This window comes from Triticum aestivum, chromosome 1D (genome assembly GCF_018294505.1).
Source record: "Triticum aestivum cultivar Chinese Spring chromosome 1D, IWGSC CS RefSeq v2.1, whole genome shotgun sequence".
Taxonomy (NCBI): domain Eukaryota; kingdom Viridiplantae; phylum Streptophyta; class Magnoliopsida; order Poales; family Poaceae; genus Triticum; species Triticum aestivum.
The window spans coordinates 80,152,910-80,166,626 of NC_057796.1; the positions used below are offsets into that span (position 1 = coordinate 80,152,910).

Here is a 13,717-nt window from a genome sequence, read left to right on the forward strand (position 1 = left end):
GAAGGGGCGAACACGGCAGAGCAGATGGCACTGCGGAATATGAGGAGTATGAAGCAAACCAAGATTCAGAGATGCAGGACGCAGAGAACAACAGAAAGAGGGCTTCAGAGTTGGTGCCGCACGTTGTGCCACAAGAAAAATCAACAAGTACAGACCATGCCAATCAACTAGCACTCCCTGCTCCTGCGGCTCCACCTAGCCCTAGCGGCACACAAGACCCGAAGAGGGCGAAGCTGATCGTGGAATCTGAGAAGAACAATTCGGCTAAAACCAACACACATGCGAAAGGTGATCTGAAATTGGCGGGCCCAGTCGACGGGCGCTGTCGAGCCCAATGAGTAACTTTGTGCGGAACTGTCGTGGTGCGGGTAAAGCCGCGATGGTTCGTGAGCTTCACGATTTCGTGAGGAAATTTGTCCCTACCCTGTTGTGCATAGTTGAAACACAAATAGATGGTGCTAGGGTAGAAGCTTTATCGGGTACTTTGGGTTTTGATAATGCATATGCTGTTAGTAGTCAAGGTCGAAGTGATGGTATTGGTCTGTTTTGGAATAATTCAATAAAGGTTGAGATTCTTGGTTATTCGGTTTTGAAGGAAATATGCCCTAGAGGCAATAATAAAGTTGTTATTTATATTTCCTTATATCATGATAAATGTTTATTATTCATGCTAGAATTGAATTAACCGGAAACTTGATACATGTGTGAATACATAGACAAAAACAAAGTGTCCCTAGTATGCCTCTACTAGACTAGCTCGTTAATCAAAGATGGTTAAGTTTCATAACCATAGACATGTGTTGTCATTTGATGAACGTGATCACATCATTAGGAGAATGATGTGATGGACAAGACCCATCCGTTAGCTTAGCATTATGATCGTTGAGTTTTATTGCTATTGCTTTCTTCATGACTTATACATGTTCTTCTGACTATGAGATTATGCAACTCCCGAATACTGGAGGAACACCTTGTGTGATATCAAACGTCACAACGTAACTGGGTGATTATAAATATGCTCTATAGGTGTCTCCAAAGGTGTTTGCTGGGTTGGAATAGATCGAGATTAGGATTTGTCACTCCGTGTATCGGAGAGGTATCTCTTGGCCCTCTCGGTAATGCACATCACTATAAGCCTTGCAAGCAATGTAACTAATGAGTTAGTTGTGGAATGATGCATTACGGAACCCGTAAAGAGACTTGCCGGTAACGAGATTGAACTAGGTATGATTGTACCGATGATCGAATCTCGGGCAAGTAACATACCGATGACAAAGGGAACAACATATGTTCTTATGCGGTTTGACCGATAAAGATCTTCGTAGAATATGTAGGAGCCAATATGAGCATCCAGGTTCCGCTATTGGTTATTGACCGGAGATCTGTCTCGGTCATGTCTACATAGTTCTCGAACCCGTAGGGTCCGCACGCTTAACGTTCGATGACGATTTGTATTATGAGTTATGTGATTTGATGACCGAAGCTTGTTCGAAGTCCCGGATGAGATCACAGACATGACGAGGAGTCTCGAAATGGTCGAGAGGTAAAGATTCATATATTGGAAGGTTGCATTTGGACATCGGAATGGTTCCGAGTGGTTCGGGCATTTTTCCGGAGTACCGGGAGGTTATCGGAAGCCCCCGGGAGAAGTTATGGGCCTTATGGGCCATAAGAGGGAAGCACACAAGCCCACAAGGGGTTGGTGCGCCCCCCCCCTGGGCAGGAGGCCGAATTGGACTTGGGAAGGGGGCGCCACCCCCCTTTTCTTCTCCTACTCCCTCTCCTTCCCCTTTTCCCCCTCCGGTAGAAGGAAAAAAATGGTGGGGCCGAATCCTACTAGGACTGGAGTCCTAGTAGGACTCCCCTCTCCCTGGCGCGCCCCTTGTTGGCCGGCCTCCTCCTCCCCTCCTTTATATACGGGGGCAGGGGGCACCCAAAGACACACAAGTTGATCTTTTAGCCGTGTGCGGTGCCCCCTTCCACAGTTACATAGCTCGGTCATATCGTCGTAGTGCTTAGGCGAAGCCCTGCGCCGGTAACTTCATCATCACCGTCACCATGCCATCGTGCTGACGGAACTCTCCCTCGGGCTCAACTAGATCAAGAGTTCGAGGGACGTCACCGAGCTGAACGTGTGCTGATCGCGGAGGTGCCGTGCGTTCGGTACTTGGATCGGTTGGATCGCGAAGACGTTCGACTACATCAACCGCGTTACTAAACGCTTCCGCTTTCGGTCTACGAGGGAACGTGGACACACTCTCCCTTTTCGTTGCTATACTTCTCCTAGATAGATCTTGCGTGATTGTAGGCAATTTTTTTGAAATACTACGTTCCCCAACAGGTTTATCATCTGGATGCTTTGATTGAGGAGCACAACCAGGACAAATGGAGGTTGACATGTGTATATGGTGAGGCACAAACACATTTGAGGCACCAAACATGGATAGTTTTGAAAAACATTAGCACCTTGAGTCCCTTGCCTTGGTTGTGCATGGGGGATTTTAATGAGGTTCTACGTCCAGACGAGCATGAGGGTGTAGGGCAGCGTAGTAACGCTCAAATTCAAGCCTTCTGAGATACTCCCTCCGTTTCTTTTTAGTCTGCATATAAGATTTGGTCAAAGTCAAACTTTGTTAACTTTGACTAAGTTTATAGAAAAAAATACCAAGATTCACAATATGGAACCAATATTGTTAGATGCATCATGAAATTAATTTTCATACCATATAACTTTAGTATTGTAGATGTTGATATTTTTTTCTATAAAGTTGGTCAAACTTTACGAAGTTTGACTTTGACCAAATCTTATATGCAGACTAAAAAGAAACGGAGGGGGTACCATAGATATTTGCATGTTGCAAGAATTGGGATTCAAGGGCAACTTCTGGTCCTTTGAGAAGAAAGTTGTGGGTGGAAGCTATACGAGATGTAGGAGCACTAGCTAATACTAGATGGATGAATGAATTCCCAATGGCATCTGTATCACACCTCACTTGCGCTACATCTGATCATTCACCCCTATTGATTGATTTTGGAAGTTAGGAAAAGGTGCAGATGCAGAAATCTTTCAAGTATGAGTTGATGTGGGAATCACACGAAGGGCTTGGGGAAGTGCTCACAAGCGGCTAAGACTCCGGACCACCTTGCTTATCAATGGATGACATGAGACAAAAGCTAAAGAATATTTCCGATGGGCTAGTTAAGTGGAGTAGAGATACGTATGGAAGTGTGAGGAAGGAAATAAAGCAGTTGAAGACGGCTCTAGAGGAGCTCCGAAGTGATCCAGCGACGACGGCCCCATCTCACGCCGAGCTCAAGATCAACGAGAGGTTGATCGAGATGTACCACCGAGAGGAAGTCATGTGGCGTCAAAGGGCAAGAGTTCAGTGGCTTTCTGCGGGCGACCGGAACACCAATTTTTTTCATCTTCGAGCCAGTATTCGTAGGAAGAAAAATACGATAAAGGGTCTACAAAATTCCCTCGGAGTTGTGGTTGATGATCCGGCAGAGTTGAGGGCAATGGCCAATGATTTCTATCAAAGCCTGTACACTTCGGAGGGGGTACAGAATATGGAAGTTGTTCTTGACCATATACCTAGGAAGGTGACAGCCGAAATGAATGCATCCCTATGTGCTCCATACACTAATGAGGAGGTTAAGGTTGCTCTCTTTCAAATGTTTCCATCCAAAGCGTCGGGACCTGATGGCTTCCCTGCTCATTTTTATCAGAGACACTAGGACATGTGCGGAGAAGAGGTAACAAAAATCATTTTGAGGATAGTGCGTGGGGAGGAGAGTCCTGGGTGCATCAATGATACTGTTTTGGTACTTATCCCCAAGGTAACAAGTCCCACAGTTTTATTTCAGTTCAGGCCAATAAGCCTATGCAATGTTTTATATAAAATAGCATCCAAGGTGGTCACGAATAGATTGAAACTGATCCTTCCTGACATAATTTTTGAGGAGCAATCAACTTTCGTTCCAGGGAGGTTGATAACAGATAATATTATTTGTGCATATGAGTGTCTGCACTTTATGAAGCGGTCCAGGTCTAAATCAAACAGCTACTGTGCTTTGAAACTGGACATGATGAAGGCTTATGATATATTGGAGTGGACATATTTGAGAGCTATCATGACAAAAGTTGGTTTTGCGGGACAATGGATAGACACAGTAATGAGCATGGTGTCATCAGTTTCATTCTCGGTTATGTTCAATGGAGAGAAGCTTGAATCGTTCAAACCATCTAGAGGGATACGACAGGGAGACCCAATCTCCCCCTACTTATTCTTGATTGCAGCAGAGGGCCTTTCGTGCCTCCTTAAATCCAGTTCTTCGTCATCATTCGCAGGTATTCAGGTGGCCCCGACGGCTCCCGCCGTTAACCATCTTTTGTTTGCAGATGACAGCATGTTGCTTTTCAAGGCCAGTGTAGAGGGATCAGGTGTGGTGTGAAACCTGCTAGAGACCTATCGTGCAGCTTCGGGACAGAGAATTAATCATGAGAAGTCTTCAATATTTTTTAGTAAAGGGTGCCCATGCAACATAAAGGAGGCTTTGAAAAACACCCTACATGTGCACAAGGAGTCATTGAATGAACGCTATCTGTGCATGCCCACTGATGCGGGCCACTCGAAAAATGGTACTTTCAGATATTTGCGAGGCCGTGTTTGGGAGAAGATAAAGGGATGGATGGAGAAGCTCCTGTCCTCGGCAGGTAAAGAAGTGTTAACTAAATCAGTTGCCCAGGCGATACCAGTATACTCCATGTCTTGTTTTAGATTACCAAGAGGCCTTTGCGAGAACATCACTTCAATCATAAGGCAGTTCTGGTGGGGAATCAAGCAGGGAAGGAGGAAGCCCAGTTGGGTAGCATGGGATATTATGACTAGACCTAAACATCTAGGAGGTCTAGGCTTTCGTGACCTGGAGATTTTCAACTTAGCACTTCTCGCTTGCCAAGCATGGAGGCTGCTGACGGGGGAGTCTTCTTTGAGTGCCCGGATTTTGAAGGATGTTTACTTTCCGGATTGTTCGATACTTGAGGCTGAGCTCGGGTCGCGCCCTTCACAGATATGGCGTTCGATCCTGGACGGGCGTGACATTCTGGCGCAAGGCATTGCGAAGAGGATTGGGGATCGTGAAACTACAGATATCTGGAGACAGAATTGGATACCGAGAGACAGCTTCAAGAGGACGATAACATCTCTTTCTCAAGACCCACCGAAGCTGGTTGCCGAGCTCATTGATACCACTACTGCGTCATGGGAGGATTTGGTCCATGCAACATTTACTACATTTGATGCCGACGAGATACTCAAGATACCCTCGTGTACACGCAAGGTAGATGATTTTTGGGCCTGGCATGAGGAAATGAGGGGTGTTTTCAGCGTACGATCCACCTACTGAATGATCCTTCGAACTAAACATGATCGGGTGGCTTGGATGAATGAAGAGGAGGGATCATCCATTGTGAAGAGCGAGACGGACAAGTGGAGCAACATTTGGCATATTCAGGTACCCTCGAAGCTATGGATGTTTGTGTGGCGACTAGCGAGATAGTCCATGCCCACTACCGATCTACTAAAGCACCGAAACATGGCTACCGAGGATACATGCTCCTTGTGTGGGGCAATTGACACATGGAGACATGCCCTTTTTACGTGCCAGATGTCAAGTAGTGTATGGGCCTTAGCGCCAGAGGAATTAGTTCATCACCTGGTGGACAGGCAGGAGGAGAGTCCCAAAGACTGGCTCTTCGCGATGAATGAAATATTGAACAGAGATATGTTTGCACATCTGATAGTCATCATGTGGGCTATCTGGAGAGCTCGGAGGGAAGCGATCTGTGAAGATATTTTTCAGTCACCACACTCCATACACGGATTCATCACAAGCTATATTGCTGATGTTAAATACACCAACACACGGGCGCCAAAACAGGGAGCTGCAAGAGTTCCTAGGCCGACCCAATGGCAGGCCCTTATTGTAGGATGTGTCAAGATCAATGTCGATGCTGCGGTTCAAGGCACGCTAGATATGGGGCAGTTGGGGCGATTTGCAGAAGTTCAGAGGGACACTTTTTGGGTGCATCGGTATTGGTCTTGAGGTATATTGCGGATTCGCAAACTCTTGAAGCTATTGCGATCAGGGAAGGTTTGGCACTAGCGAAGGACCTCTATCAAAGGCGAATTCATGTAGCATTTGATTGCAAACAGGTGGTGGAGGATCTGAAGAAGGAGAATGCATCAGCTTATGGCGCCATTGCCCATGAAATAATACACCACTCTTTAGACTTTGGTTTTTGTAAATCTAGCCATGAATTTAGGAGCTCAAATTATGAAGCTCACAACTTAGCGAAGCATGCTTTATCTCTCGGGGGTGGTCGCCGTGTGTGGTTGGGCCATCCTGGAGATCTTCCCTCCGTCCCTGTAAAATTGTGACGACTTAATAAAGCTTCCTAAGGTTGTCTCAAAAAAAAACATAACTTATTACTAGACTGTCATCTAATTCGGTTGAGTGTCTGGTGATATAATCTCCCAATGATTGCACCCAAAGGTCTTAGGTGAATGATCCTTTGCAAGTTGAAGATAGCACCACACATGGATCCATTATGTAGCCATCATGATAACCTACAAAAGGTATGGAAGTTGGTTCCGTCAAAAACACATTCATTATGACAATTTCAGAGATTGTCCACAGTAAAAGGAAACACCTCCGTTATCCAGATTGCTCATTCGACAAACCTTTGCAACCGAGAATGGGCTGGAGAGGCCATTGTTGACGCTCATGTGGGTTACAAACAAAGTAAATTACATACTCCCTCCGTTCCTAAATACTAGTCTTTGTAGAGATTTCACTATGAACCACATACGGATGTATTTAGATGCATTTTAGAGTGTAGATTCACTCATTTTGCTCCGTATGTAGTCCATAATGTAATCTCTACGAAGACTTATACTCCTTCCGTCCCAAAATAAGTGACTTAACTTTGTACTCCCTCTGTAAACTAATATAAGAGCGTTTAGATTAATAAAGTAGTGATCTAAACGCTCTTATATTAGATCTAAACGCTCTTATATTAGTTTACGGAGGGAGTACTAACTTTAGTACAAAGTTAGTACAAAGTTGAGTCACTTATTTTGGGACGGAAGGAGTATTTAGGAACAGAGGGAGTACTAATTAAATTGCTTTGATTTGTACTCGTAGAAATTATGGTCATGTGGGTTACGCTCATTGTTGTCTTGCAACCAGCACAAACCTGCACACCAGAGCTGAGGCGGCTACAGCAAAAACCTGCACCAACACAGAGCAGAAAAATAAAACAAGCATTTGCAACTGCTGCAGCAAGAACCACTTTCACACTGTAGGCGCCTACAGGCACAAAGTCTATATTCAACACGGCATAGCATGCTTAATCATTACAAACAAAGCAAATCTTGATTGGAAAATACTAAGGCTTAATTAGCTACTTGATCATCCAGCAACCAAAGTAGAGCAGCATATAACTGACCAGGCCTTCACAAGATTTATTGAGCTTGCCTACACTGGTGGCCGCGGTGGCGACACAGTCTCCGCCAGTTAGTTGTCGACGAAGTGACCAACCAGGCAGAGCCACCAAACTCGCCACTTGGGGCTCGGAAAGAAGGTGATCAAACTGTCTCCAATAGCGCTCAAGAAGGCCCCTGAGACCGCATTCTCCTTGTCCTCTTCGATGATCCCCATCTAGCGAAGCAGCACACTGGTGCAGCTCTGCATGATGCTACCAGGGATCGAGAACGTACATTATTTGTTTAACCAAATGACATTCGAAAGTAATTTTCTCCCACATGCCAGTGGGGTGCTCCTGCACTCCCAACTTTTCCTCGTCCTGCTTCATCTTCCTTCTCACAGTCTGTCTCCACCTGTTTTGAAACACCAGGATGAAATACGCAGACAGCAGAAGAAAAACGAAAGCAAAGCCGAAACACGATGACAAGTACAGATTTATTTAAGTAATTAAACGGCTGGCCAAGATTTTGCGGCATGGAAGAAAGAAATAAAGTACTAGTAGCAAACTAAGAGGACGAACTGAAATAACCAAATGCTACCGATTCTGGGAGAGAACTTACAATTTTTGTGTAATGTTCGCAGGCCACGTTTCCGAATGGTACATGTCCATATTGTAAAAGGAAACTGGAACAATTGGGAAGCGCCTCGATGTCAGCTTCAATAATCATTCCAATGAATTTGCCAAAGCAGCATTCTAAACCTGCCAACGGATTGTCTCTATTGCCAAAGTTGCACAAAATACAGACCTCAACTTTGCGGAGGGCAGAGAGGTGTTGGATACCGAAATTGGGAGAACCATTCAGGCAATCCATCTGATGCACACGGAACTCCAGCTCCAGGTGCTCAAGCCTTGGCATTGATCCCTCTTCAAACTCCAGTGAGGTCCCACAATGAAGGAGTTCCAAATGGAAATATTTCAAATTGCTGAACCCATGAATGAGAATTCTTCCATCAGTGCTACTGAAAGTCTTTAGTTTGAGGATAAGCAAAGTTGGTATTGACCCAAGGATCCTAACATCTTCTGGTCTCACACTGACGACATAGATTTCTAATTCTCTAAGATTGCGGAGCAAGCTCATCCAGTTTGGAACCTTGTCAATGAAACAGTATGTTATGTGAAGCTCCTGAAGGCTGCAGGGAGTAGTCGGACACCACGACTCCAGTGACAGTGGAAAGTAAGTTTTGACAGCTAAGACGTTCGAGCTTAGCTTGGATATATTTAGACGACGAAGGTTGCATGAAGATACTAATGTTCCCAAGTAACCGTGAAGGTCCTCAATTTGACCTGTTCCTTCCCACAATTCAAACATCCCCAGCTGTACTTTCAACCTCCACATCTTGGTTAGCTGGCTGAATTCTTCTAGTGGCTTCCCTTGTTCATAGGAGTGGACACCGAACGCCTCTAGCTCTTCCAAGCTTTGCATCTTACCAATCATTCCATCCGGAAATCTAATGTGGTAATGAACATTTAGACTGGCCAGCCGTTGGAGGCTTGTAACAGCCAATGGCATTTCTAGAATTCTGGTATTTGTTATGTCCAGTGTTTCCAAATACTGCAGTTCTCCAAATTTTTTGGGGAGGAGCGTAACATTTGCAAGACTCAGATACTTCAGAAGAAGTAGCTTTTCAATATTTGCAACATGGTGCTCTTCTAACCACCAGCACTTTCCTAGGTCCAAGACACGAAGAACTGGGAAAGCCAACAAAGAAACTTGAGGGGCATGCGCATATATAATGAGCGACCGAACATGAGAGAGAATCGGGGCTGATATGGCAACCTTTTCATTACTGTTATTTCCGACAAAAAGCCTCCGGACACTGTAACATGAATTTTGCCCATCCTCTACATCACTGAATTTAGTGACAAAGTTCTCTTCGGCAGCTTTGCATGTGATGAAATCCAGAATGATATCATGAACTTGGCATGACTCTACCTGGCTAAATGTTGCACCAACCGGTTGGATCAAGCTTCTATTAATGAGCTCGTTAAAATAACTCTCACCTATTTCATATCGATTTCGCCCTTGTTTCTCATGAATGAATCCTTCAGCAATCCATTTATGTATCAAATGTCGTTTCCAGATAGCAGAATCTTCTGGAAATATACTCAAGTACAACAAACAGGCTCTCAGATGGTGAGGAAGATCAAAGTAGCTCAGAGATAATATCTTTGTCATCTTATCAGCACCAGAATCTTTTGCAAGTGCAGAACCAATAGCAGCTAACACTCTCTTCCATTCATCTTCATGCTGATCAGCCAACAAACTAGACACAGTAATAATAGCCAATGGTAGGCCAGAACATTTTCTTAATATGTCATTAGAGACCTTTTCCAGATGAGGATGGCATAAATTCTCAGGACCAAATGCTCTTCTAAAAAACAACCTTTTAGAGTCATCAAACGTAAGGGGTTCCATTTTATAAACATGACCACCACCCGAAGAACAACATGATGCGACTTCAGTATTACGTGTTGTAGTGATAATTCTACTCCCATGGTTATTATTATTCAATAATACAAGCCTGATAGTTTCCCATACGTCCGTGCTCCACACATCATCAATTACAATAAAGTACCTACAAAATGATTTAATTGTATTTAAATCCTGTAAAGCTAATTAGAAATTGCATAGAGCATTAGCATTAATTAAATGCAGCTAGATACTCCCTCCGTCCCAAAATTCTTGTCTTAGATTTGTCTAAATACGGATGTATCAAGTCACGTTTTAGTATTAGATACATTCATGATATCAAGTCACGTTTTAGTATTACTTAAGACTGTCAACAGAGTGATTGCAATTTTTCAACACTGAGGTACAGTACTGTTGCTTAATACTGTGTTTTGTTCGACAACACATGATAACTTGTCAAGTGTTAGAATCCTGAAATATCACAGTCAAACCTAGTACCTAAATCAACTAGAAGTTGTGTATTTATAGGGATGCCACCTCTAATAGTAACTGAAATCTCCATGTTGACTGCATTGCAGGAAGCACTTCCACTGTTCCGTGTACAAGCTTGGGTAAAGCAGAATTCTAGAAGTTACCAGAGTTTGGGTCAATTTTAGCAGACACAGAAGTTTACATTATATGTTCCCAATTATAACAATTAATTAATCTGGTAAAATGACCTGATATTCTAGCTCCAAATATGCATGTATTTGCAAGTTACAAAGAGAGATGAACATTCCTTTACAAAATCTTACGGCGAATAAGCGAAAGATTAGATGGGTAAGACATTTGAATATAGACTGTAATTGAGTGATGACAGTGGAGGCATGCAAACTGAACCGATAGGTGCAGCAGGAGTTGACAACCAGATGTGAATCTGTGCCCTCCAGCGGATCTCCTTGGAGCAGCAGAACGATACACGAGACGTAAACCAAACAGATCGAAATCGACGATTCAGGTTTGACGACATAAATGAATAGTAATATCGGGAAGAATGTTTAAAGTTTTAAACGAAGAAGGATTACTAAGTTAGTGACAAAGAATTATTACGAAGTTGCGTCTTTGTTCATGACCTTTCAACAATATATATTAAAAGGTGAAGGCCCTTCTAGAAATAATATGTAGAAATCCTAGAAACAATCACATACATTATTTGTCTATTTTTCTTGGCAGTCACATACATTATAATAGGTGAGCAGGATTACCTTTCGTCTTTAAGATGCTGCCTGAGTTTACTGATCAATTGTTGCACATCATCATCCGGTGGGCTGTCTGTGAACCCCACTCCTTGAGCAATATCTCTTAGAATCTTTCTCATATCAGGATTTCGAGAAACCGACACAAAAGCTGCACATGAAAATTGGCTTTCCAATGCATGATAGACTTGCTTTGCTAGAGTAGTCTTACCAAGACCACCAGAACCAACAATAGACAGCACTTGAGGCTGCGTAGAAGTAGCCTCCCACTGAAACCAGTCGATGATATCGTCCTTAGGACCATCAATGCCAACAAGTTCATCAACCTCCGCGTAAAGCGCCGGCAGCCGGGGGTCAATGGCACAAGTGCTAATGCAAGGTGTTGGCCGGATGATATTATACCTCTTGTGCCTCTCGCTTGCCTCAGTTGCACGGGCCTTGAGTTTACCTATCTCACTAGCAGCCTGATAGCGATGTTTGGGCTTCTTCAACATGTCAACGAACTTCTTGAGCATGGTACGTCCATCGAGCTCATGGTCGACATGAGCCACGAAGCCATCAATGCAATCTTCCATGTCATAGGAAAGCTCACGGACATCATCCCGCCAAATTCTCATCGGAGGTTCAAGTTGTTCTTCATCCGCAAGCACCTCCAGTGCAGCCTTCATGCTGCGAAGCTCGTCTCCTATGAACTTGGCGTCACGGCGGACGCCTTTGAGCTTCCGGTGCTCGTCCAGCAGCAGCTTGAAGAGCTTGGACAGGAGGGGCTTCATCACCCCCGTGGAAACGGTGACAAGAGCAGCCTCCATGGGTCTCTCGCCGGCGAGCTTCCTGCTATGTGAGATTTCACAAGTGATGTGGTGGTTGCTTCAAGGGTTTGTGCTTGTCTTCCAGTAAGGTCTCTGGTCCATTTAGTAAGGCACAAGCAACGCGCTTTTCAGCCCTTTTTCTGAGCAGAAATTGCGCCGAAAGCCCCTACCCAAAATATCATCTTCAGGTTTGGTGGAGCCGTGCATGATTGTATTGATTCTTCCACTGACTTGATGACCGGGCAGAGGAATACAGATGCTGTTAGGCTTATGATTAATAACTAAACAAAAGAACAGTGGCGCCGCATCCTTGTCTTCCATTTGTGGTGGCCCAATGATTTACTAGCAGAAAAGTCAAGATTGGTTCCCAGAGAAAAAGTGCTCAAGGCGGCACACCAATTTGATTCGATTGGATTCATCAAAGCAAGTCGGGATAGCTCTCTGCGCTTTTAGGAAGCAGTGGAGCACCTTCCGGCCTACAAACGCGTCGATCCGAGTGAGGAAATTCAGTTTAATTAGGCAGAAGTGCAGCTTGCAAGGAATACATACAGAGGAGAAGAAAAATCGCCCACTGACCTGACCTCCCAAGGGTCAGCAGATGTCGATCGATTGCCCGGAGGAGCCGCACGAGGGGCCTGCGAGACAGCCGCGTGCTCCCTTGTGGAAGGGGAGTATGGGTCTGAATGGGGTGGAAGTGGGAGATCCGGCAGCGAAGCCATGGTGGGTTGGGTGGGCGGTGCCGCCGCCGGCGCGGCTTCCGGACCGGGGAGTTCGCCTTCGGCCTCCTTCTCCGGACGGATGTTACGGTAGTTTTTTTTTTACCCCACTACAAATCTGGTCAGATTTTTGACCGTGACCAAACTTTTTTTTATCAAAAGTATAGCTGGCCAAATGGGCCGTTTTTTTCGGGCCGGCCCGTGAGCACGCCGGCACGGCCCGCCTTGGGCCAGGCACGGCACGGGCTAAACGGCCTGGGCCTGGCACGCGGCACGCCCTGGGCCGTGCCTGGGCCTGGAGGCTGGGCACGTGGGCCGGCACGGCACGGCCCGATTACGTTTTTTATTTTTTTATACATCTATATATGGCCCAATATGTAAAAATAGGCTAAAAACGCTCAATGCGCCAAATAACAGGCTGAAAATATGCGGTCCACCGTGCTAAACGGGCCAACGTGTCGGCCCGTTTACTAACTGGGTCGTGCCTGGGCCTGGGGGCGCAGCACGCGGGCCGGCACGGCATGGCCCGTATAATAATCGTGCCCTGGCGGGCCGTGCCGGGCCAGGCACGATTACGATGGGCCGGGCCGGGCCGGCCCGTTTGGCCAGGTATGATCAAAAGGGTCTCCCCCTCCCCATTTTTATTGAAAAAGCGGGGCATCATGACCAAACTTTTTCATGGTCATATTATGTTCTTCAAGAATGGTAAGTTTAGTTGGTGAGAGTATGGCAAAACCATCTCAGTTTATTTTCTTGTCAGAAAATTGCCGTGATTGCAAACTAAATTGGTCGTTAATATAAATTGTCATGAAAAATATCTAATTTGTCATACCTAAAAAACTGACATCAGATTTTTAATGTTTTCATCTTTTTATGGTTTTTCTTAGAAATACGCTACTGTATGTATTTTTAGCGTTCTGTAAGAGGCACATTCTTTCATAACCATTACAAAGATAGTGTTTTGAATAGAAGACCCATGAAATTACCCAATAATT

At 44.9% G+C, this 13,717-nt stretch overlaps 1 protein-coding gene across 1 annotated transcript; it reads right to left on the minus strand.

Annotated features, from left to right (window-relative positions):
- Window positions 1-7,342: 7,342 nt before the first annotated feature.
- Window positions 7,343-12,822, minus strand: LOC123180425 (disease resistance protein RGA5). The gene is made up of 4 exons (XM_044592481.1): window positions 12,583-12,822; window positions 11,207-12,482; window positions 8,112-10,128; window positions 7,343-7,904 (listed from the first exon to the last, which is right to left on the minus strand). The coding sequence occupies exons 2-4, from the start codon at window positions 12,004-12,006 to the stop codon at window positions 7,794-7,796; spliced, it is 2,928 nt and encodes a 975-aa protein (XP_044448416.1). The 5' UTR covers window positions 12,007-12,482; window positions 12,583-12,822; the 3' UTR covers window positions 7,343-7,793.
- Between the last annotated feature and the right edge of the window lie 895 nt (window positions 12,823-13,717).